The sequence below is a fragment of the Scleropages formosus genome, chromosome 21 (assembly GCF_900964775.1).
Source record: "Scleropages formosus chromosome 21, fSclFor1.1, whole genome shotgun sequence".
Classification (NCBI taxonomy): domain Eukaryota; kingdom Metazoa; phylum Chordata; class Actinopteri; order Osteoglossiformes; family Osteoglossidae; genus Scleropages; species Scleropages formosus.
In genome coordinates, this window is record NC_041826.1 from 6,199,458 (window position 1) to 6,225,701 (window position 26,244).

At 46.9% G+C, this 26,244-nt stretch overlaps 1 protein-coding gene across 1 annotated transcript; it reads right to left on the reverse strand.

Annotated features, from left to right (window-relative positions):
- Positions 1–1,788: 1,788 nt before the first annotated feature.
- igfbp2a (insulin-like growth factor binding protein 2a) lies at positions 1,789–17,020 on the reverse strand. The gene is made up of 4 exons (XM_029247464.1): positions 16,510–17,020; positions 6,821–6,999; positions 4,907–5,047; positions 1,789–4,151 (listed from the first exon to the last, which is right to left on the reverse strand). Exons 1-4 carry the CDS (start codon positions 16,874–16,876, stop codon positions 3,993–3,995), a joined length of 846 nt encoding a protein of 281 aa, XP_029103297.1. The 5' UTR covers positions 16,877–17,020; the 3' UTR covers positions 1,789–3,992.
- Positions 17,021–26,244: the final 9,224 nt, after the last annotated feature.

Sequence of the window (26,244 nt, forward strand, 5' to 3'; positions counted from 1 at the left end):
GACCCACTTGTGGCAGGGGGACCGTGAAAATGTTCAGCATTTGGAATTTTCTCAAAATTTTTTAAAAAGAAGAAAAAAAAAAAATCTCAAATTATAAAGAAAGTGAATATCACTGTGTAATATTTATTCATTCAACTTGTAATTTATGTACTCTTAACCTTTGTCTTTTTTTGGTATGACAAAGCATTTATTTAAATAAAGTTATGTATTCATTTAAAAAGAGTTTTTGTTTCATTTTTTTATTATGCGTAAGGAAGACAATGACCAAGTCACTCTTAGCCTAACAGTGCTGTAAGTATTTTGAGCATCCCATATGGGTTAAATTTACCACTGTAAGCAGCCCTACAGCTGGATTTTTCCAAATGTAATTCAGGTCATTGTTTGTTCCCCCAGTTACACACCTTCACCTGTAGACAGTGAGGTTTACATGTATTACATTCAGCTTTATTTATTTCTCCGAAGCCATTTAGTGCTACTGATTTACCCATTTTTACAGCAGGGTAATTGTTACTTTATCAATTCAGGGTAAGCACCCCGATCAAGGGTACTACAGCAGGAGGTGGGATTTGATCCTGGGTCCTTTAATAGTGCTTATCTCAAGGGTAGAGTACTGATGCCATCAAGAGAGACGGCGTATCTGTGTACGTCTGGCTTTGCACAGGTCCGACAATGTACTACGATACTCAAGTTTCTGCCTTTGTTCCACTACATCTTTTGTAGGACTTGTTTTCCCCTACATTTTTTCAGAGGTTTGGTGAAAAGACTAAAGTAGAATATGATTCTGAGCCAACAGGAACCTTTAGTGAGGCTATTCCTGTTTTTGAATCAAACTGACAGACCAGGAACGAGTAACAATCATTAGGATGCAGTGGATTTCTCAACTTACCATTAAAATTAGCCCAGGGCTCCCAACGAGGCACTGGTTCCCTGGGAAGTTAACCCAATAGTTCAGCAGCAAGATATGGAGGAGGACTCATAGTCAGAACTGCAGGCTTCCCTTGTTTATTGTCACAGATCAAACTTTCTTCTCATGGAATGACAGAAAAAAAGGAGAGCAAACAGGACTAGGAAACTAAAACGGGAGGCCCTGTCCACACTGAACTCTGCCCCGTCCCTAAACTCAGCCCTGTAAAGGAGAGCTCTGGAAGGTGCGATGCAAGCTACCCGCCCAAGAAGCTATAGGCAATGCTGGTTGGCTGCAGTGCATCAAGACCCTTTACCTGGGTGGTGGAGTGGAGCTTCACTTAAGGTTCATCTCATAGCTTCACTGAACCAAGGGCTGCGGGAAGGATGGAGGTTCAATCACAGCAGCACATCGTGGGTAGTGGTGTAAAGCAAGACTCGGGGAGGTACAGAAGACGGGACTTGTGATGCATGTGACAAGCATGACAATCACCATCAATCACCTTCAAAGCTGACAGCTGTGCATCAGACTTCAGAACTTCTGCAGCTCTTTCTTGTGGCATATCATGTAATCAATCTGATAGCAATGGATTATGATGTGTCATCTAGACACGTGAGGAGGTAAACGAATTCCTACAAGCTGCGGTGTGGAGATACAGGCAGATCTAAGAGTACTAGAGGAGTGCAAAGGAGGAAGGCTGCCACAGAACTCTCCAGAAAACCTTGTAATCCTAGATGAACTCATGTTTGGAGGCAGTGCTGTACATCTGGGAGGCGAACAGATTAAAGAGCAACATCACTACCTTATAACTAGTATGCATTCGTCGCTTTCCTCCTCACAAAAGAAATGCTAATTTATAAAACAAGATACATAAGCCGGAAGAATACAGATAATTCTATTTAATGATATACTGCATATCAGGACAAGACTTTAAAATACCAAACGACTATATGTTTATACATTTATCACTTTAAGAGTAGTGTTTATCCATTTAAATGCAGCTGAAATGCATCATGACTTTATGAACTTCACCCTTGTAAATAATCCAAGCCATCAAACATCGTTCTTCTTCACCCTTCTCAGACACGGGAGAAAAAGAAAAGGCAGACACGTAAGAGGCGTGGCACGCGGAAACTGCCAGTGCTGCGACACGGTCTCCATATAAAGGCTGGTCCCTCTGCCAACCGAATACGTTCATGGGGCAAATCGGTAGGGGATCGGACCATCTTTCACTTTGTCTCCGAACTAGGACAAGCTCAAGCTACTGGAAAATTCACTGTGTGACCAGGGGCTGAAAGGGGACCACGGCGGTGGCGGCGGCACACACCCCAAGCGGCAGTGACCAAAACGGACCCATCTTCCCGGCAGGTCTCAGCCCCACAAAGGCTGTGGCCGCGTCGACGACTTCAGCCTCTGGTGCCACAATTAGAAACCTCATTAAGCTGGAAAGCGAAAGGTGGCAGGGGGGTACAGGGGCGGCAGAGCAGAGGGGACCGCACACTGCACTGATACACACTCTGCTGACGCACACCGGGACAAGCGTTAACACTGTGAGAGCGGCATTTGCTGCTCCATTCAACGGCCTGGTCTATGCGAGACGTCAGCAGCTCAGCATTCGCTAAGCTGCTACAGCGGGCCAGTGCGAAAGCCTGTCTCTCTGACTTGGCAGTTTGAATATTTCACTTGTTATTTCTTACCGATTAGGTCTTGTAATTAGCATGACATCATCGTTCTGGAGCAGTGCGCCAGAGCGGCTCTTCTGTACAGCGACGATGCCCTACGGGTATAAACACGTCCCTTTCGGAAAGAAGGCACTCTGTAGGACACGGAGCCTGAGGAAATGTCAGTTCTCCCTTAAGTACTTGTTCTTTAAGGCACCCTGTCCAGAAGCACCAGGACCATGGGCATACTGGACTTCAGCACGGCTGCCCCAGGGGACTCTGGGTAACTGGGTGCTGTGGCAAGCCTGACACTGCAGCTGTGCATTAGCAAACCTATAGTTATATAGAGACACCCACGTAACGTAACATCTGTCACTGTCAGGTTGGCTGTGCCAGTCTCTCCAGTGAGCACTGCATTAGTAAAGCTGCCCACCCCACAAACCCCGACTCCGAACAGAGCCGAGCGGCGCCCTACCCAGTCGGACTTGGCCACAGGGGTGATGGGGTCAGAAATATGCGGAGGGAGGGCAGCATGGGTGGGCAACATGTGTGGGCGTCAACAGAGCCAGGCCTGCAGGGGGCTCCCAGGGAAGGGAGGGGCTACAGCACACGGCACTCCAAAGGATGATAGCTAGAGACACGTTCCCGTTTTTCTTCCTTCCCAAAACAAAATTTTGCAAGCACAAAAAGGACGCGCTGACTCTAAGCAAAGGTCTTGGATGGCAGGACGCGGACTTCAGCAAGAGGTCTTCGACGTGTCGGTACATGGTTTCGAGAAGCGGGACTAAGCAGGACTTCCTAACATACAGCACATGCTTAACTGCAGCGCCCAAACTGAAAGTTGAATAAATAGAAAGGGATGGAGCCCGGTCTGCGCGGCAGCAGCTGCCCACACGGAAGGCAAGGTTACGTGAAATATCGACATGACCGCATGCAAGTCAGAGCCGCAGAGGTCCCAGCACGTTTGCCCAGGGGCCTCCACGTTATTTAGTGCACCCGGCCCGTGAACAGGCAGAGATGAAGCGAGCCGCACGCCTCTGTATATGTATGTATAGTCTCGATACATCTGCAACATGCATATGACAAGACTTCCCGCCATACCATTTTCCTTTGTTGTTCTTCGCCTGCTTCATCCTTCATATTTTCCTCGCTTTAATGTGCCACAACATGAACACTGGTTCTGCTAACCTGCAATGTTATTGAAGATTGACTGTATACATTTTATACCAAAACAAAACTATACAAGCACACAAACACATACACACATCTGTAACTTGCTTAACTGTTTGTAATCCTGTCTTCCATTTCATTTTCGGATTTTTTTTTTTTTTTTTTTTTTTTTTTTAATTTATTTATTTATTCATTTATTTATTTATTTATTTATTTTTAAATCCGAGGCACCCATTGTTGGAGGGCTCAGGGTCCAGCTATTTCTGGGGGGAGACGGGGGCCTCTGTCTCCGGGCCATTGAAGTACTGGCTGCAGTTGGGGTCCCCCCTCACCATGGGGGATCCTGGGATCTGTTGACCGGTATGTGGATTGACACACCAGCATTCGCCTCTCTGTCCGTGGACCGACATCTTGCACTGAAACACACAAGACGGGGTAGGGTAAATAAAGGACACCGTCTTTTGAGAGGGATGGAGAGGGATGGGGGGGGGGGTGTTTCTGAGCTCCAACAACAACTGATATGTGGTTCATTTGTCACAGCATGGCCTGTCACCCCCCGCCGAGCTCTTCCAAAATGAGGTCATAATTGAACTGGACGCATCTTACGCGGGGTTCAAAATATGCCAGAAAACAGACTTTCAATTTTTTCCTTCAGTGAGAAAGAACAAAAAGTGACAGTTACAGTAATTAGAGGAGGAACAGGATGATTACAAAACAATTAAGTGTGGTGGGCTGCAGTGTTTTGAGCCCTGAGAACACAGCTTTCACATCAAAACAATGAACTCATTCGCTTACTCCTCTACAATTTTGTCCTTGTTCCACCTTCAGTAAAGAGCACTTGGTATAGTTTCACGACACAGACACAGTGTACTTGTCAGACCTTCTGAAAATGGATCTAACATCAAGGAGAAGTGGGGGTGGGGGAAACAATTATTTAGTTGTACGCCACAGTGTCAACTTAACACTATAAAAGCATTCCACAGAACAGCAACCATAAACATTTAGAGCCTCAGAACCACAAAACGCCACATTGTCTCTGCTGAAACAGCGGCTTTGTCATCACGTCTTCTAAAGCTCAGCTGCTGGCAATGTTCCGCGGTACAAAATTATCACAGGAGACTGGCCAGGGCACTCCACTGGAGTTGCATCCACGTCCAAGGAAGAGGCTCACCTGCTTCAGGTTGTACTGCCCCCTCTTGTCGCAGTTGGGGATGTGCAGGGCGTACAGGTCCTCCAAGCGGCCCCGATTTTCACTGAAGGGCATCTTGGAGATCCGCTCCAGAACCTGGTCCAGCTCTTGTTGGCACTGGCTCTATGGGCCCAAAAAAAAACTGGTCAGAGCTGGCCCAGGGTGTCCCCAAGGGGAAGCCCCCGACACACAGACACACAGTGAGCGCAGCTCATCAAAGGGCCCGACTACTAATGACTGCTCCCCCACTTGGCCCAGGATAAGATGCCCAGGGCTGAGAGCTGCCAAGACCATATCCAAAGTGAGCTGCAGAATAAGTGCTCATGCCTGTGTGGCACAGATGCTTTCAGAAGCGATGTAGCCTGACATGGACTCAAAACTCTTAAAACCTCCTATTTCGAGACATACCGTCAAATAGGATACTGGGGAATTTATGGATCCACACCCAAGACCTGACTGTGTTACTGCACTCTTCTGTGTCTTCTCTCCCCAGTGTCAGCATAGCAAGTGCTAATGGTCCTAGTGGGCTTTTTGTTTGACAGCTGTTGTACAGAAAGCTAAATAAGCGGAAAATTGAGGGAAATATTTATAGTTATGAAAGTCAACGCACGTCCAGCATCCTGGAACAGATTAAAATACTATGCATATAAAAACATGGTCATTTGCAAGGACAAAGCAATATTCTGACATAACCCAATCTCATATCCTAGTGGCATTTAATCAGAAAACTTATTCTTCAAGATTCCAATTTAACGTCACATAGAAGACGGCACGGAGTGTTAAGGAAATAAGTTGCAAAGCCCTGTACTGGCATTTTTGTGCTATTAATAATCAAGTTTTAATTATTAAGGAAAGGGATGCCAAACAGGCTGAAAACTACAGCAAATACTGTAAAGTTTTGAATACGTTTTGGGGCTACAAAGTAGTGGAAGCACTGATTTTTGCCCCCTGCCCCCATGTTCCAACAGACCGCCTACAAACACACAGTCTGAAACTGCTTGTGCCGAGCGGGGTCGTGGCGAACCGGAGCCTAACCCGGCAACCCAGGATGTAAGGCTGGAGGGGGAGGGCAAGCCACTCCAAGCGGCACTCGAACCCCAGACCTGCCAGAGAGCAGGCACAGGCCAAACCCGCCGCGCCACCGTGCCCCCTCAGACCACCTATAGTCCGCAGCATTTATCAGGAGCCGTGCGGCATTCCAACAAGACTGTTTATGCCAGGGTGTCCAAGTTGCAGCCCAGGGGCATTTGGACAACTATTAATGTATATTAGGGTTAGTGTAAATGGTAGAAACTCTACCGAGTCACATGATTACATTTATATTACATTTATTCATTTAGCTGACACTTTTCTCCAAAGTGACTTACAATGTTAAGGTTACAGTTATTACAGGCTTACAATTATTTAACCATTTATACAGCTGGATAATTTTACTAAAATTAAGGCTACTACAGTTAGAGGTGGGAATCGAACCTGTGATCTTTGGATCCAGAGGCAGTAGCTCTAACCAGTACGCTACCACCATATGATAATACAGCAGGCAGACACATCACCTAAATTATATTAAATATTTTTACAGTTTAGAGATATAACATTCAATGTGTCACTTAATATGGTGTCTACATGTGTGGCCCTCCGTAGGCCTTCACCGTAACGATTGCGGTCCCGACACCTCTGGGTCACATGCCACCATCACCAGAAGGGGGCACCGCTGCGCCACACTAGACACGAGTCTCAGTCCCTGGCAGCTCAGGATTTATTACACTGCTACAGGAGGTCTTGATTTTTCTATCTCAGCAAATTCCAAGGACTAGACCAACTTCACTTTGTTCAAACCCAAAACCTCCGCGGAAGCTGCTGACTCCACAGCCGAGCTCAGAGACTGGGGCCACTTACCAACTTCTGGGATGTTGTTTTCACTTCTTCCGGTCTGTTGGACTTCATTTTGGCCTTCAAATCATGCCAGTGCGCTCGAACAGCGTACCTCTTGGAGTCCATCCAAGGTATGTTATTGGTGGGTTTCTTCTGTGGCGGGATCTCGGTCAAACTGGCCTCCGTCTGGTCCTGCACCTCCCCTGTGGGACACCCGGACGCGTCGCGTCACATCGGATCGAGTGGCAAAGGCTCCGCGTTCATGCAAAGCAACTACACTCAATCAGCTCTGCAGCAAGAGCACGTGAGAAATTTGAAGAATACCACTAATAACAACATACATCATACTGTATATAATGTTATAAATCGGTTCAGCGTCGCCAAACACTGACATTATAGAAGGTTATTTTAATGATGATAAACTACTCAGATTTCCTCCTCTACAGTTAGATACAGCAGGAAACAGCAGTCGTGAGACTCAAACCCCCAACCTTCAGGCTACAATTCCACACCCTTCATCACAGACAGACCCAAGAGACACTTGTACATGAATGAACAGCAATAATAATTTCAATGCTCTTTGGATAGTAGACATAATAAAACCCGCTTCAAGGAAGACATTCTGGCCTAAGGTGGTGACAGTCCTCGGTCTGGGCAGTCACAAAGAAGCTGACAATTACTTACATTTATTAATTTAGCAGACACTTTTCTCCAAAACAATGCAAAGGTGAGCGTAAACGGAGTAACGCACGCATAGTGAGCGTGACACCAGCCTGGAGGATGCCATGGGGGCTTTCAGAGATACGTTTGTAGTCCTGTCCACTTTTCCACCCAGTTTGATGGATAATTGCAATGAATTATAAAACCAGCAACTTTACAGGAGATTAAAAAATGGTTGTCTTTCGCACAGGCACACTCATGAAGACACCTGCATTAAAATCCACCGAAAGTTTACGGTGCACAATTAAATGGACAATATGCTTAAAACTACCTGGTACGCAAAAAAAAAGCAGCTAAAAATAACAATGAAACAAACAACCAAACAAATAAAATCACTTTTTTTTTTTTTTAAATTAAAAACTCCGGTACAACAACAAGCCCACCAAGTCCACAGGTCTGTGACACGACTCAGGGAGCAATGCTTCAAATACCAAGCAGAGACAAGGAACAAATTCTCCAATAGCGGGAGAACTTCTGGTATTTATACAACCTCGGGGATATTATTTACGGCGTACAGTTTATTTCCCTTGATGCGTTAGTTTTCATTCTTGATGTCGAGAAGCTAAGCGCTTCCTGCTGGAGCACACTACTGCCTGGTTAGGGGTCGCGAGGGGCCTGTATCCGTCACAGCTGGCTCCGGAGGCTCAGCCCCGCATCCAACAGTCGCCGAGACGTCTGGCCCGACGTCACCGTACCCTGCACGGCTTCTGAAAGAGATCTGAGGGGGAATGACAGCGGTGCGTATTGTCCAGGCCCTCAATCCTGCACTCTACTGTTTCACACCCAATTGAGCATTAAAAGAACTAAGAATAGTGTCTGGCTTCTTTGGCAACTATTTCCAGGACTGGCCTCAGAGCCGAGACTGCCGGCGGGCCGTCCTGCAGCCAACACCTGCCATTACGCAGCATCCCAAGCATCCCTGCTCCTCTGTCACAACCCAGTGCACGGTCGCATGCCTTCTCAGCCCCTCCCGCTCTGGACACTAACAGCAGAGAGAATTGTCGGCAAGCATTAACCCACGTGGCCCCGGGGAGCACCGCCGTCAGTCTGTGTGCCACCACCCGGCTTGGGACACCTCTTCACCTGTCCCACCGCTCTTTTTGTTTTTTTTTTTGTGTGTGTGTGTACCCATTCAGGTTAAGTACCTTGACTAAGGGTACTACAGCAGGAGTGAGATAGGAATCTGGGTCCCTCAAGTGCAACGCAGCCATTCTAATCACTACGCCACCCACTGCCCATTAATGGAAAGGCAGGCTTTGCGAAATGCCATCAAGCGGAACATGACTCATAGCGGCCGCTCGCGTCGATTTCATGCACAGAAGGTGGTTTGCCACCAACTTCTTTTGCACGTCTTTGGACAACAAACATGGGGAGAACACGCAAACTCAGAACACACTCGACCACACCTGAAATTACGACCAAACATGCAGCTCAGGTACTGTAAGGCATAAGTGCTACCCGCTGCACCACTGTGCCGTCCACTTCTCACCCACTGGTTCGTAAATCCTCCGCTCAAAAAGGCATAAGAAGATAACCTCATAAAAAGATCGTATGAGATGTACACCGCTTTGGAGAAAAGCTTCCGCTCAATGAATAAATGTAACTGAACTGAAATTGCAGTTGAGATTTCCCAAGAAGAAGCTAAAAAGGGGAACCATATGGATAAGCGTTACATCGTCGGGTGTGTAATAAAAAGACATACGGGCATGGCAGGTAACCACTGAGGTGGCGAAAAGGTCTGGTTTACAGGGGCTCCTTAAAGCCGAGAAACACCCCCAGCCATCTCGCTGGTTTAGAGTGCCCACATGAGGACACTCGCGTGAACCGCAGCCCTGTCCGTGAAGTGCTCACAAAAACAAACTTCCTGCGATCCCTCTGAATTCCACTGCCGAAAACAGTCAGCAGGTGGCAAGCTCCACCGCTCGGCTGTTTTTCTCAACAGGACATGCCGGGGTCAGTTTGCTTTGTGAAAACGTAACGCAAGAAAAACACGCACTTCGGGTGTGCTTGAAGACTTGGCTGGGGTACGGCCACTTCCCACTTACATAAGTCGCTGGCCTTGGAGAGGGATGAAGTTTCGCTTCGAGAACCTAACAATATCACCTGGCCTCAAATCAAATCAAATAAATAAATAAAGACCGTTAAGTTCATTTTCCTTTGCTGGTGAAGTAAAGGCCTCTCTGGAAGCAATGCCAGTTTTTTCCCCCCCACAAGACAGTCAAGTCGTCCCAAACAGCACTTGGACTCAACCTCAGAAGCAATATCAAGTGCTTCAATAAGTCTCGCTGTTCAGCGTGAAACCGAGTAAATGACTGCAGATGGGAAGAACACGATGTGAAACACAAAAATGTGCTGAGGCTTATGACAGTGCTTTTCCAAATGCAACACCATATATTAATGTGAGCAACAGGCCAGGCGGACACTCTTTTGTAGATTACGCTGAATGACTGCACCACCTGAGATGCGTTTGTACATCTGGATGAGAGCTTTTTGGGGGCCTGGAGAAGTTTGGCAGCTCTTATGAAGACAGCGTCAAGGACGTCACGGAGGAGTGGGAAAACCGGACTTGTCATGTGCCTCGACGCCTTAGGAGTCGGTCTTCCCCGATCAGCGCCGCAGTCAGGTAGAAAGGAAGCGAACGCGACGAGGGGAGTTACATTCGAGTTACTCCGACGACCTGAGAGCCCACCGCTATCGCCAAGTGCCTCAGCCGCGCCGGAGCTGTGCTGATCTCCCGGGTCGTAGAACATGGGCGCTGCCCGATGTTAGGAACGCTCCTGCCGAATCTTGCTGAGGAGGAGGAAATGAACCAGAGTGAAGTTGGAGGTGAACTGCTGTACCTGCCCAGAAGCGCTTTCCACCTCAAATGTGCAGCGCTAGCACTTCTCGCTCCGCCTCACCCTTTTCACGATTCATTAAAAAAAACAGGCAAACGGAGAAGGCCGATGCTGTCAAAGTGTAAATCATGCCGTTCTTGGAAAGAAAGCTGATGATTCAGCAGTTGCCATGTAGCGGAACTGTGACACGAGCCCATCGTTCACCATCGTGACACGCGTGCTGCTGAACCCCGGCCAAATGGCCAGCACACAAGGAGCCCATGTTTGGGTAAACGGGGACAAATAATCCTTATAATATTAAAAGCCTTTGCAATCCAGCCAGTCTAAAATACAGAGCATCACCTCTGTCAATGTTTGATGAACTACTGGTATTCAAAACAACCTACCTGGATGTTCAAGGGTGAAGCCAAAGGGGCGCTGAATTAGGTATGTCACAGGTATAGCGCAGTAAATACAGCACTTTCGGGGTGAAGGGTAAAGGAGCTCTAGGGCAGAGAGCCCCACGACTGGTCCTGCTGGGCTGCTGTGTACAGCTGTTCAGATCTCTTTGAACAACTGTCAGGGAATGCAACATTACATTAATAATATTAATAATTAGGCCAGTGATATGCTTAAATCCCCAGGTGAAAAGCGAATCCTCCAGGCCCAGCATGAAGGACCCCCTTCCTCAAGAGATAAAAGAATTCCCAAAAGTATCAAACTCCACAACGACCGTTTCAACGTTTATAGCATCTGTTGCCGATCATATAAATGCGTCACGGTGGAATTTGTACCCAACACGTCAACATTTTACACCGAAGACGAGTAAACGTTCCGGACCGCCTAAGAGGGAAAATTCTCTTGGGCATTTCCTTCAATACTGCAGCATACATTCCAACGACTAAAAACAACAAAATAAAAAAAAAAAAAAAACTAGCATATTATTACAGTCTGATATTCATACATCCAGTTTCCAACAAATATATCCACGTTACTGCAAAGCTAGTCCTCCGACTCTGCCCTTCCAGCACGGTTATTATATCCTGCTAGTAATAATATCCAGCTATAGTCACTTTTCATTCAATCATTTGTGTAACAATTTATTTAGCAACCACTGCAAATGCAGAAGACGGGACGTTACGCGCAGTTATCGTTTCAAAATCACATTAGCTGGTTTAATTCATTCCAAAACACTTTCTTCTCAAGCTTCTAACAAGAGCCTTGTTAACAGCATGCCTGCTGAGAGCAAGACGACTTGAAAAGGACACTTTGAAACTGGAAAACACCACAAAACCAAAAAAAAAAAAAAAAAAAAAAAAAAATCCATACTGGCTTATAGAGCCAATCCCAGATCGTGATTTGCTCTTCTTGCTTTTTCGGCTCTATGTGGCCTCAAGTCATGTTGACCGTGATTTACACTGTCAACTGCAGTTCCGCTATGGCTACAGAACAAATAACACTGAACTAATGTTAAGATTGATGCAACACTCTTACAGACATCTCAGAATAACAATGATAACACTTTCAGTAAATGGCAACCGTCACAGCTCAACAATTACCACTTTACTATAGTGTTTTGCCATTATCTAATGTAAACCTAGTGTGTGTGTGGGTTTGTTTTTTTTTTTTTTTGTTTTTTTTAAATACCTGCTAGTCAACAGAAATGTTTTCAGGTTGGCAAATATTTTCGACCCACATTCTGATGAAAATATGCAACCGCACCGACCCACAAAACAACGGCGGGGTTAGACTCCTGCGGCTGGCGGGGAACCCTGGACTAAAGGCCCGGAGACACAGCAGGTCGTACCGCTGCTCAACGCACCCTCGGCATCCCAGAGCGAATTAAGCCGGCCCATTTCCTCCTCCGAAGGGCTGGAAGGGAGAAGGGGGTGTGGGTTAGGGTTAACAGGCCCTGACACGCAAACACCATGTAAGGCAAACATCCCCCTTCCAGCACCCCACCCCTGGGGCCCAGACCTAATTAGGCCCCTTGAAGGCGTGTCAGCTTGAAGGAGCTCGAAGCAAGCTGCGGCATATCGTACCCCGCGGGCCTCCAGAGGTAATTACAGAGCGCACAACGTAGGGTGGGGTGGGGGGTGCGGCTGCGGAGAGCCCGGGCGCTGGGAGCTTCCCTGGTGTCGCTTTGCAATACTTAACGTTCGTGACAGCAGGGCAACCAAGAATGTGTCACACGTGCACTCAGGTACAAAGAGGGGGCAGGAGTCCACTGGAACGTGTCCCCATCCTCGCACCAGTGCCCCTCCCTCCAGTAAACCGCAGCCTGTGACCCACTCCAAACTGTTACTACTAATCCCTTAACAAATGGTACCATGTCACTGGTGTGTAAACTGTCAGTAAGCCTGGTACAGAATCCGCTAGCCTTTAGCAAACCCGACGACGAACTCCGCTCGCACGCTTCAAAAATGTCTTAAGGACAGATGAAGCTGTCAGTTTTACACGACTCCTCCAACTTTGCTGCAATCCAACCCAGCTGCGAATGTGAAAGAAGGACGAGTGACTTGCCCGATACAATGTTTTCAGAGTAAAAAAAGCAGTCCGGGACTGTTTGCCGATAATGAAGCGATAAAATGATGGTAATAATAATGATGATAATTTTTTAAAAAAAGTGTTTTTGAGCAGAGGAGCGCTGGGACTGGACTCCGCCTCACGTCCATGTGCCGTCCTGCTACTCTAGCGCCTGGCTGACCTGTATCAGCGGGACACTTATGGCGAGGTTGTCAGGGACACGCTGAGGTTCACGCGGTACGGAGGTGAGCAAAGTGCATCGGCCTCAATGTTTCTCCAAAAAACCCAGGCACCTGGAAATGAGAGGCAAGGAGGTCGGCTCTGCTGCCAGACCAGCAGCACCGACAGGTGCGCTTCTCCGAACGGCACGGGAGTCGGACCCGCGAGCGGCTGCCTACGTGCAGATGACAACGGCAGGAAGCGGAGGGCAAAGGGTCTTCCCACAATAAACATCCCACCAGTGGAAGGCACAGGCGAACCCTAGAGGAAGGCAAGACCAGTATATGGGTCGTAGAGAGACAAACCGTGTCTCGCAGGCCCAGCAGTCATAAACAGGCTTCAGGGCCGGATGCAGCTGAGAAGCAGGGAAGGAAATGCCGCCGTCTGCCAGAGGGAGGGAGAAGCATTTTCCAAGGACGCGACTGAAACAGAATCACAAGACACACAGAAGGGAGGGACGTCGAACAAACACCTATGTCCTCTCAACACCTACCTTCATTTTCTCGTTCATTATTAGTTATTATTACCACTATTAGTGCACAGCCATCGCTTAGGAAAAGCGGTACACACTTTTACCCATTCTGTCATGCTGGAGCAAGCAGGGTTAGCGCCACGCTGAGGGGTATTACGGCAGGGCCCATCTGGGGACACGCACGAGCCAACGTTTGTGTTCCATGTGTTCTAAACCAGCACACCGAGCACGCTCCGAGCGCCACCCGGCAACGGCAGGTGTCCCGTGCCCTGGCAGCCGCAAACCGCCCCTGTCGTCTCCAAACCTCTCTTCCAGCGTCTCCAACATCCCGCTTGAGGTTTTGAGCAGGTCTTGATGGCAGAGCGCAACGCATCGGAGGGGTTCCTGAATGTAAGTAGCGCCGGTGGGGGATTAAGGCAGGCTATTTCAGTCCTCCGACAGGTACAGCGCAGTTAAACGCCGCACGCTCTCGGCCCAGTTTCAATCTGGGCACCGGGTGGGGAGCTTTTGTAGGTCTCCGTTCTGGGTCACCTTCTCCAGCTTCTCGGAGGGAAAACAGCCTCCTTGGAGGTGTGACCTATTTGGTTCTCAATATGAAGCCCACACCACGCCATCAACAGACATCTCCTCGAGATAACCAGTGCAATAAAAAGCAAGAATGTGCGCCCATCTCTGATCACAGCCCTGACTGTTAAGTTGCTTCGCAGGCACTTTTACCCCAAGTAGTTTGAATATGTATCAGATGTTAATGCAGCTGTGAAAAACAACGTATTCCGTGTATTAGATGTAATACGAACATGTGTTAGCTATCAATACATATTACTTTACTATACACATATTTTACCTTCCGCAGGCAATCGCATTTTGCACGAGCAGAACTTGTTAACATGCCTGACAACAGGATTCCTCCGAAAAAGGAAAGCAACAACATTCGGGTGCAGTCACTTTAGCCACTGCACTCCTGTCTGCAGATGTTTCGAGAAGAAAAAAAATGCGCAAGCCAGTGGTAAAGTCTGCAGCAAATTCACGGGAGAGGAAGGTCAGACGTCCAGGTTCACCACTGGAAATCACGGCTCAATCCTATTACCTCGCTTCCCTTTGTTTTCCTGAGCAGCCGTGAAAGCCACTTCACGACATTGAACTCAAATCCTTTTCCAGCTGAACTTCTAAGAATGTTCTGGGTTCACAGCAATTAATTCTATCAGCGTTCATCTCTCGCTCGAGGACGCGGTTTTACTGGGTAATGCTTACACGGGAGAGCACAAGGAGTGCTCGCTGCAGGACTGATCTCCAAGATCTGATGCAACTATTACAAAAAAAAGTGCTTTTTTTTTTTGGAGAATTTAAAAGGGGCCAGGAAAACAAAGGGAAAACCCAGCAGAGCAAGCAGCCCAACTGGAGGTCATTTGCCCGTTTCCCTTCAGAGAGGCTTCGAGCTGGCGGAGAAACTGATACCGTAGATGTCAACACATACGGCCGAAATCAGTTTGAGCAACTGTTTGCTCTTGGGATGTGGTGTGGGGAGGGGAGGTTGCTCCCTTTAGGTCAGAGAGTTGAAGGGGTGGCAGTTCCAGCGCACAGATAAACCGTGTAAAACGTGCGCGTGAACCGAAGCAGCAGCTCTGCACGCACGGACTGCAGATGTTTTCACACCGGTTCCACTCACCTTTGGTGTCAATTCATACCTTGACCTCCCCTCTTGGAGCATTCACATGGAGAGCTTCCCTGCCGGTTCTTTATATTTCGAGCCTCGCTGCTGTCAAGTTCACATTTAGGTCTTCGCTACTCTATCACATCACCTCTATTTGAAAAGTCATATTCAGATGCTCGCTATTACCATTTACCATGTTCAGACCTCTAGTATTGCTGAACTGATATGTGGACTTTCGTTATTATATTTAGACCTCCGCTGTTAAAAAGTAATATTTAAATCCACATTGCCGGTGAAATGGTTACAATCATGACGTATAAACCTCCACAGCTGGCAATCTCACAGTCAGACCGCCACCGTTTGTCACTTCATATCAGCACATCTGCTAGTGGCGAATTCATACTTGGCTCTTCATTAGTCATATTTAGCCCTTCGCAATTGTTGAAATCGTACTCAGATCCTCACTAATGTCACATTTAGACATCTGCAGCTGGTGAATTTGTATTCGGAGTTTCATTATAGTCGTGCTTAACCCTTCACTACTGACGAATTGACAGTTAGACCCTAAATACTAACATATCTGCCTGCTGCATGAGAGTATTCATATCTGGAGCTCCAGTGTCATCATGTTACTAACCTTTCATCACTGGTGAATTCATATGTGGATCTTCATTGTCATCATATAATTTTGCCCTTCGCTATCAGTGAATTCATGTGCGCTGTCAGCGAATTCATCATGTGGATCTTCATTTATTATTGACATTGATTGAGCCCTTCGCTACTGGTGAAGCCCACAGGGAGCTTTTCTCGAGTCCTTTTGAACCGCTGTCACATGCAGAGCCTTCCCTCTTCTTACCCCAGTTTTCTGCACTGCAAGGTCAGCGCGACGCGCCGCGACACGCCACGCAAGTGGCTTTCCAGCCGCCCCAGAGTGAGATGCTCAGATCAGCAGCAGCAGCAGCAGCAGCAGAAGCGGGGCCGATCTGTGGGGGAACCGCCGCTGCCGCTCGCTCTGCCTCATTAATATCGCACCGGAGCGAAACTAGTAGTCGCGGGCGCGCGCGCGCGCGCACACACGGCGGCGGCAGGGGAGTGAGGAGTGAAGCGCAAACTGCGTCGCGGTAACGGGAGCGTGCAGCGCTACTGAGGGCTCCCCTGGCTGGCAGCACTTTTTCCCTCGTTACTCCTGTCGTTTATATATATATATATTATATTATCGCCGTTCTCACTCACTGCCGCTAGGCTACTGACTGTTGTGTCCTGAGGCACTCACTCACGCACGCACTCACTCACTCACTCACTCACTCACCGCTGGGCTCGTTGACGTTGTGCTCCGGACTCGTCACGGGCTCCGTCTCCACTTTCCGCGCGCACCGGCCGAGCCCCTGCACCAGCTGCTCCAGCGGCAGCTCCGAGTTGGGCTTCGGGTAGCAGCGCAGCCCGCTCGAGCACCGCGGCGTGTACACGCCGCACAGGTCGCCCTCCTGGCGCGCGCACACCGGGCAGCAGCCGCAGCCGGGCTCCCGCACCATCTCCGCGCACGTCTCCGTCAGCTTGGGACACGGTTCCTGGCGCTCCGCCGTGCAGCTCGGGCAGCGAAACACCACCTCGGCGAGCAGGGCGCCCGGAAACGCCAGGGAGGCCAGCAGCAAGCCGCAGCCCACGTAAGGAACCATGTTCGCCACCGGCCGAAGGACTGTTGGGTCTGGGGCGCGCGAGCGCGGGTCCAGGTGGAAAAGTGGCTGTGCGCGCGCGAACAGGTGAAGGCTGACGGAGACACCCGCGGGGTCCTACCGACCGCCAGGTTCCGCTGACATCACGACGCGGCCGCGCTCCGCGTTTACCATGTCCGTCCGTGGGGGATGCCTTACGGACGTGGCGAGGGGGGGGGGGGGTTTGCTGCGGCGTTCAGCAACTTTCCGTCAGTGTGATGCTGCTTTATTTATTTCAGTAACAAAATAAAAAAAAATAACGGAGAGGAAATACAGTGAGGAGGACTATAAAACAGAATCTGGACATCCGCAGACTGACTCGGTCGGATTGATTCGTTCGTGTTATCCTCTTTTTATCATTCATTTACACTTTTGTCCAAGCCAAGGAGATTTACCTGCTTAAATGGACTCATTTGCAATGATTTACCCGTTTATGGAGCAGAGCAATCGTACTCTTCATTTTACCGTGCTACACTAATGTACAGCAGGGTTGGGTTTTGAACCTACAACCTTCAGTTTACAACAGGCTCTAACACTTCACTACCTGCTGGCTCCGCGATTAATGCTATAAAACTTTTTCTTTTTTATTTTTTTTTTGGGAGGGGAAAAAAAACCACATTTGACAACGTTCCAGAGTGCGCTTCTCCTCCAAAATGTTCACATGCAAATTGCTCAGGGAGGGTTTCGCTTTTCCCTCCCTGCTGACATTTCCGCAAGTTCTTTCTTGTGGTTCCTTCGACAAAATAACGTTTGACAACACGGCTGGCCCATTCCGCCCCCCTTGTTAACTCCAGACGCGCTCCAAACGCTGCCAGCTGAAAGAAGGCCGCGCACGGAACGCTGGGCCCGGCGGTAACGGAAGAGCCGCCGTATCGATTTTACAAGGAGCTCCATAAATCCCGGAGTCAGTTTGGCTCCCTTGAGGGAAGCCTCTGTGTTTCGAGACTCTAAAAGGCATAAAATCAATCAATAAACAAAGTACGCCCAGCAATGCTGAGCGGGGGAATGCTTTCACATGAATATCCCCTCTCTGTATGCTTGACGCAGCCATTGGCACTTAATTAAACCTGCACACCTAGTGAAATCTGGTCCCGGACTCTATGTCTCCTATTGATTACGGAGGCAGGGAGCGGAGGTGTCATGCTAACCCAGCAAACAAGCCCCCATTAAACCATATAGTGCTGCCGTCTCTTTCTCGGTTGCCCTGGAGACTAATAGCTGTTTATTTAAGGATACAGAAATAGCCACTCAGTGTGTAACCTAAACCTCCTGTAGCAGAGCAGCAGATATAAATGAGGATTATTTTGTTTTGTGGGTGCTCACTGATTTTATGGCATTTATGTATTTATGAGCTGCAGCCTGTTTTACCTTGGAGGATTCAAAAGAAAAAGAGACTTTTTAGAGACCGGTTTTGGCAGGAATGTGGATGCAGTCGGTATGTTTATATAGAACCTCATATGTCATTTCGAAAAGCTGGAAGTTCGGCGGCGCGGGCCTGTACGTTTGCAAATACGGCTCGTGGACATAGCGTTTGGCATGTCTGTCACTAATGGGGAAGTGGCCCCGGTTTTTTTAGAGGTATGAAATACCTTCATCTGAAATGTATATTTCTGTATAAAAGCAATATCCCACTGCACTCGCTGTGTGTCATGAATGCGCTTAAGGTATTCATGCCTGCACTGTGAGGCATTCCTCAGAAAGTTTGGATATTTTTGGCCTGCATACCTGGAACACATCGCACATGCTCTTGCAGTTTTGATTCATTTCTCAATGCAGTTGTTATACTCTGCGTATCGCTGCGCCGTACTCTCTCGTCAGTATGGATCATTATCGATAAGGGCGGTGCAGGACTGCAAACCATCTGAGAAGTACCTTTCTTACAGTTAAAATGTGATTTAATATCGCAAATAACCATCTTTTCATGCCAGGGTTCACCTATTTAATTACTATTTCAGTTGCTGGGCTGCGTTTATTCCACATGAAGCTTCATCCTGCAGGGTCTTACGGGAGATCCATTTGTACTGTTATGATTAAATGTGACGGAACCGTGAGCGCCCTTTGCAGTGAATGTCCCGGCATACTTTGAAGCTTTACAGATTATCCGAGGGTCCCTGTCTTTGGTATTCATTTCCGAGCTGCCCAATGGCAGTAGACCAAGCAAAAAGGAGCTCCAAGGCATGCCGGGAGATTCATGCTCCAATTAGCTGGAGAGGAGCATAGTTTCTGCTGATGTTATCATTGGAAAGCTTCATCTAAATTTAGACACTTCGACTCTGCATTTTTGGGAAAGTCACAAATAGGCTTCTGTTCATAGAGGAGAAAAAGAAATGTAAAAGGAAATTGAAAAAAGGACATGGGACAGCCTTGTCCCGTCAAAAAGAATGGGCACAGAAATCTGAGCAATATATTATATATTGAGTTTACTGAGCGCAGTCTTCACCACCAGGCAAAAAATATTAATTATTCAGTTAATTTGGTTAATTTTCATCACAAGATGGGCGAGGGCACATGAGACATTAACAACCGATTGAATATAAATTCTTTGTACAGATTGAACATTACATTTATCTGATGCTTGTCTAGAAAAGGGGCTTACAGTGTTTTAACACACACACACACACACACACACACACACACACACACACACACACACTGGGTGAAGCCTCTTGTCCCAAGCAGGGTCGTGACGAGCCTAACCTGGCAACACAGGGCGTAAGGTTGGAGGGGGAGGGGACACACCCAGGACGGGACACCAGTCCATCGCAAGGCACCCCAGGCGGGACTCGAACCCTGGACCTGCCAGAGAACAGGACCCGAACAAGCCTGCTGCGCCACCGTGCCCCCGTCACAGTGTTTTAAGCTACCTGCAAATAATTTTCCAGTTATTCAGCTAGGTAATTTTTACTGGAGTAGTGATGAGTATCCTGTTGAAAGGCAGTGCAACCGGAGGTGCGATTCGAGTCTGCAGCCCCCAAGTCCAAAGGTAACGGCGCTAACCGCTGCACTGTGTGCTGCCCCCGTATGCCAACATATCTTTACGTTGTAAAAGTGAGACGGTCAAAGATGTTGAAGCGCTTGTCCCTGCCGGGTCTTAAAACAAGCACTGGATGTCTCGGATTACGTGACGTGACAAAGTGAAGGGAACGGGATGGCGCTAGCAAGAACGACATCCGTGTTCCCTGCACGTGCAGCGAGGGGCCAACGGAAGAGTCCTCTTCCCTCTTTTTAGACGCCTTTAATGTATGCAAGGGTTTCTCACATGACTGCACTGAGTGAAAACTCCAGTTTGGGCCTGCAGTAAGCCTGGAATGTGAGGTAACGTCTGAGGGCCCAGCCCTTCTGCCCCGCCACTGACCATAGGCCTCAGTCTAGGAACCACCCGGATTTGCATATGTATGCAGGAGTCCTGTTTCATGCCAAGCTGGTACAAACTGAAATCTCTGCCCAGTGAGATCGAAGGCCCTTGTCCCCATGGATGCGGGATGCCCTGTCTTCCCACAGCGTCTCTGCGCCCGCAGGAGGATCAGCAGGCCACCGCAACGAACGTGAGATAATCCAGCGGATATGAGCGTCTGCATCTCCTTGCTGTTTGGGTGTCGTGATCACGGCTGCATCTTCTCCCACTCGGTGTTATTTAATTTGGTGTGACAACACCTTGTTCACATACACAAGGTCAGCCATAAAAACAAAATAATGAGTAAATGTTTTTCAAATAAAAAAATCTGCCCACATTACATGTTCTCGTTCTCTTAATAAAACGAAATCAAAGACAGTTGATTTTTGCATATTTCTTTATTCGCTGTGTTTTTGGCCTCGGTGTGAATTGCTCTTTATTCCTAGCTTCTGTACTCTTCTAAGGTCTGAGAGGTTATGATATGCAGAGCCTATGAATGTCTGGACGAGTGCCCTATGCTTCCAGGATAGGCTCTGGACCGCCACTGCCCTGCCTTAGGATAAGTACTTATCGATAGTGAGTTATGGAGCATACGACTGTCAAGAATGTGCAAACTTACAAGCTTCTAATTAACTTTTCCAGACACACTGGGTGTCAATAATTTTCCTGTGTTCATTAAACTGCAGCCATTTGCATTCCTTTCAAGTGACTGCCGACCTTGCATAACTTCTTCAGTGCTGCCAAAATACACAGTTGCCTTATTGTGTCCGGTAAAAAATAGCGCTGAGAAAGGAGAATTTTGCAACCGTCCCGTTTAAAGGCCGCAGTTCTGTTTGGTCCTCAGCCGCAGTCCGTATGTTGCGCTGAGTTTGGGGCTCTTTGCCGGGTCCGGTTGGGGTCACTGGGACGCCTCGGGGGTCTGTCCGACAAAGGCTGCAATGGATTCAGATCAGCCTCTTTTTATTCTTAGTAACCTAATAATATTTTGCGCTTGTGACTGTACTGTTCTCAGCGCATTTGGCCGGAGCCTGCTGGGTGGCGGGTCTGGGGTTCGAACCCTGCTTCGGGTGCCTTGCGACGGCCTGGCTTCCTGTCCTGGGTGTGTCCCCTCCCCCTTAGGCCTCGCGCCCTGTGTTGCCGGGTTAGGCTCTGGTTCACTGCGACCCCACTCGGGACGAGCGGTTGCAGACAATGGATGGATGGATGGACTGTACTGGTAGGTCTTTTTATATTTGAATGGTCCTAGTGAGGAACTTTCTTTAATCGCATAAATGTATGATTTCACGTGAATGACATTTCATAGATACACACTCTTACAGACAATGAACTTGGGCAATAATTGTTGATCATTTCTGAGAAACATTGTAATTTGCTACCCTTTATTAATACTTGGAGTTTTTTCCAATATGACTCTCTGTTGTTGCCTTTGCTTGTGTCTGTATGTCAGTGATCTAGGGTTGATGTCGTAATTACAAAATGCATCAGGCTCTGCCTCGTCGTGTCGCTGTCCATCATTTGCTCTGTTCAGTGTGATGTCATTGGTGCGGATCGACATCGAGAATCGAGACAGCGCTGCTTCGGAGCTAAGCGCGGTCTTCGTTGAAAGGCTACGGTGTGAAAATAATTTAAGGTAAAAGTGTATTTAAGAATCAAATGATAATTTTTGTTCAGAATACCATGTTTTCCAGTTGATCTGTGTTCTGTTTTTTACTTAATGTAAACGTGTAAAGCAGACGTGCAACACCGCTTTCTGAATTAAGTGCTGATACACAGTGATGTTCTTCAGCAAGTCATGGGCTACTTTCTCGGAGATGGTCTCTGCTCACATATCGAATTGAAGATCACAGATTTGTTTTTTACCCGTCATTGAACTACTTCTCTATCCAGAAAGCAGTGTGAAGTTCCATCTAGGTGACACCTCACATGGACTGCCCAGATTCCCATTGGGGGGTGTTTCAAGAACTCTTGCTGTCTAGGTTTCACCATAAAGCTAATGTGTTGTCATTTGACACATCATAGTCTGTATTTGAAAGATGTTTTCTATAATACACAATAAGCCTAGTGTGTAGATAATACATGTAAGACATCCAGAGGTTCCAGATGATTCCAGTTGGCCTAAACTTTCGCGTTTCCAGCCAGAATGATTCCTTCATTGCAGTGTAATGGAAATGTTTGCTAGAAACTGCTACTCAGAATTTACTCCAGTTATAAGTGGATTATTATCATATTGTGTGTGTGTGTGTTGCCTAGCAACAGAATTTAACATGCACAGGCTTAATTTCCTTTTACACCAATAGAAAAAATGTAGATGATGAAAGATAGTCCTTGCAGCATGCAAAAAAGTCTGGTTTTCAAGTGTTTGCCAGGACAGTCTGATCCAATATTGTGAAGACTAGAGTGTCCTTTGTCTCAAACCAGGGTTTCATTACGGGCCGCGCTCTGCCCTCACTGTGACTTTTTCTACAAGGGGAGAAAACAATCGCAAGGGTTCGCTCACTCAATAGCTTCAAACCATCGGGCGGTTAGTTAGTTAATGGTTGCCGGCGGTAAGCCATGTCGGCGTTCCCATCAGCGGCTAGTCTTCCCACAAGGTGCCAGAAGATTAATAGTGTGAAAGGATAGCCAAGGTGGGAGAATGGTGTATTGGAGGAACACACGTCAGCTACCCTCAGCCTCCTGGCAGACGTGAATGTCGCTGTGAGACAAAAAGTCAAGACTAGACTCACACGTTGATAAAAACTCAAGCTTTCAGAGTGGGGGGGATGGGTCAAATGGTCACTTAAAAATATAATTATGTGGTATATACAGTGTGTGTGTGTATATTATATATATATATAAAATTTATTTAGGACATGCTTGGAAGGATGTGCAAAAAAGTTGTTTGGACCAGGCAACATCCTTGACAAAAGTGCAGGATAATTGCTTTCAAATGAGGTTTCCTGGTTTTCCAATTCCTTTTTAAATGAGTCTTTGAAAAGAGAAACTGAGCTCTTGTCTGCCACAGGGTCCAAGGGAAAGACTGTGAGTGGAATTCACAGAGCTGTGCTGGACCAGCGGATGAACTGACTGGCCAGACCTTGCAGGTTTGAGTCCCACCTCCAGCTGTGGTACCCTTCAGCAAGGTACTTACCCTGAATTGCTCCGGTAAAATTACCCAGCTGTGTAAACGGGTAAATAATTACAGGAGGTTTAACATTGTAAGTCGCTTTGGAAGAAAGCATCAGCTAAATGAATAAGTGTACATGTAAGTGTAGGAGCATCACAGCTTCCTTAGCAGAGCTCAGAGAGTTTGTGACAATGTCTCATTTGGCTGATCGCTAGGTTCACTGTCGTCCTCCAATCCTCCGAAGAAATGTTTGCCAAGACTTGAACGCCCAGACAGTGCAATTAAGGCACGACCTGACGCTATGCAGTAAAAATCACTTAAATAGACATTTCAGTTTACCTAGGCATGCTTTCATCACTTCTTTAGCTTTTGTGTACCTAGTAAAAATAGTGGTTTGCTTTGCTTTTATTTTAAAACAGTTTGTGAAATTATTTGGGCAGTAGCCTACTTTTTAAAACTGCACATGTGAACGTATTCATAAAAGGATGCATTACTACGTATTTAGTGCATCATCGTTTAGATTCTATTAAAGTGTGGAAAGAGGACTTCAGTTTATGTTAATTTGGTTTATACACTCTCCGCGATGTTACCTGCTGCCCCCTGCGGCTTAACAGACTAGGCCTTCTTTATTCGCCAGATTCCTTAAATACTCCTTGCATTGAAAATTTCGATTTGCTGTTTATCTCTTGTCAGAGATATAAAATACACAAACACACACAATGTGTGCAACCACTTGTCCTATATGGGGTCGCGGCGAGCCGGAGCCTAACCCAGCAACACAGGGCATAAGGCTGGAGGGGGAGGGGACACACCCAGGATGGGATGCCAGTCCATCGCAAGGCACCCCAAGCAGGACTCAAACTCCAGACCCAACAGAGAGCAGGACCGGACCAAACCTGCTGCGCCACCGCAGCCCCTGCTATGAAGTACCTCTTATATGAAATACTTTTTTTTTTTTTTTTTTTTTAGAAGTTTTAGACCTACTTCTTAACAGGTATTAATTCACAACACAAATTTTGAAACCTAAAGACATATTGCCAAAATGAAGTAAAGGCCCATTTTTTGTCTTCCTTTACACAAACCAACTTGAAACATGTTGACACAGCAAAGGTACTGGTTTGAATAAATCCCCAGTCATCTGCACTGACAGTCTTACATTTATTTATTTAGCAGACACTTTTCTCCAAAGCAGCTTCCAATGAACTCTATGTAGTGTTATGAGCCCACACACCTTATTCACTGCGGTGACTTACACTGCTAGATACACTACTTACAAGCGGTCACTCATCCATACATCAGTGGAACACACTCTCTCTGTCACTCACACTATGGGGAACCCGAACAGAATGTCTTTGGGCTGTGTGAAGAAACCAGAGCACCCAGCAGGAACCTACACAGACGCAGAGAGAACATGCAAACTCCACAAAGACCGAGCAGGGATCAAACCCACATCCTCTCACACCACCCAGGCACTGTGAGACAGCGGCGCTACTCGCTGTGCCACCGGTAAATTACCTCACAAAGGCACATGCCGCTGGTTGATAACTCAACCGTGACTTTACCCTGAGATGCTCACTGATATGGTTTGTGGCTCATGAATTGGTGCAAATTTCCTTATCTTGGTTTGCTAGAAACACCTTTACTATTCATATGCACACAGAAATAAAGGAGCTCTGATCCTGCTTTTTTCTACTGACCACGTCAGGGATATTTGATCGGCTCAGTGTACTGATGTATTTTTTCAGTGGGAAAACTATTTTTTTTTTTAATCCAGACAGCAGAATGGCAAATTATATAGCCTTCATAATTTTCCTTTGGACATGTATAACAACAACAGCACAAAGCAGGGCTCAATTCCATTGACTGCCTGTAAGTAGGATCCACTTCCCTTTGTCTGCTTGAATTAATCACTTATTAACGTTACAATGTAAACATTGGAAATTATTGTAAAAATTAAATTGACTTTGCCACTGATTCCGTCAGCTATCAGATGGTTGTCAACTGAAGATAAATCAGGAAATCAGAAAATTTTCCTTAACTGAAGCACCTATTGCCCAAAGCAGGAGAGCTTATGGCACAGTGTCTTGTATGAATCTGACACCCCCAGCCAACTCTTTTCTGCATGAATGGATTCTGTCTGAAAAACAATCTGAGCTTCAGGCTGTTATGAAAGATTGTAAGATATATTGTAATCCCTGGAGGTCTTCCCATGCTCTGCAGATTTCATTTTCAGTGAAATTACATTAAACAGAAAAGCATTATTGTTCTATGTATATGATAAACTAATCAGCTATTTTTTTTTATTTGAAATTCAAGAAAGTGCTGCTTTTTCATTTAGGATAGTGATAGAGCGATCAAAAGACACCTAGAGACACATATCACACAGTCACTGGCCACTTTATTAGGTACCCCCGCTTTTTTGCACACCTTGCTTATCCCTTCACCAAGAAGTATAACATGACTATAATTCGTTATACAGTTAATTATCAAGGATAGGTTGGAAAGTCACAGGATGGTTGGTAAAATTTATCAAAAATTCAGCTTCAGAAATTACCACAGAATTAAATCTTTGATCATCTCAATGAAAACTTCATTCTGTGAGCTTCGCAAAGTTGCCATATATCCAAGGCCAACACACAAAGTTTCATAACCTGGTGTAAGGAACGCAAAACCTGGACCCCTGAGCCATGGAAAAAAGTAAATATGGTTTAAGAAGTCGTCTTTCACCCATTTCCTACATCTGGATCAGTTTATGTTTGGAGAAAGCCAAAGGATGCCTTCAACCCACAATGTCTCATGACAGGGATTCCATAATGGTATGGGCAGTTATTT

What these genes read in the sequence shown, in the direction of transcription:
- igfbp2a (XM_029247464.1), bottom strand. Translation starts at nt 16,876, where the DNA reads ATGGTTCCTTACGTGGGCTGCGGCTTGCTGCTGGCCTCCCTGGCGTTT. An exon ending in CAACGTCAACGAGCCCAGCG is followed by an intron (nt 7,000 to 16,509) that starts GTGAGTGAGTGA and finishes GGTGTCCCACAG; the next exon opens with GGGAGGTGCAGGACCAGACG. An exon ending in GGCAGTACAACCTGAAGCAG is followed by an intron (nt 4,152 to 4,906) that starts GTGAGCCTCTTC and finishes TGTGTGTTTCAG; the next exon opens with TGCAAGATGTCGGTCCACGG.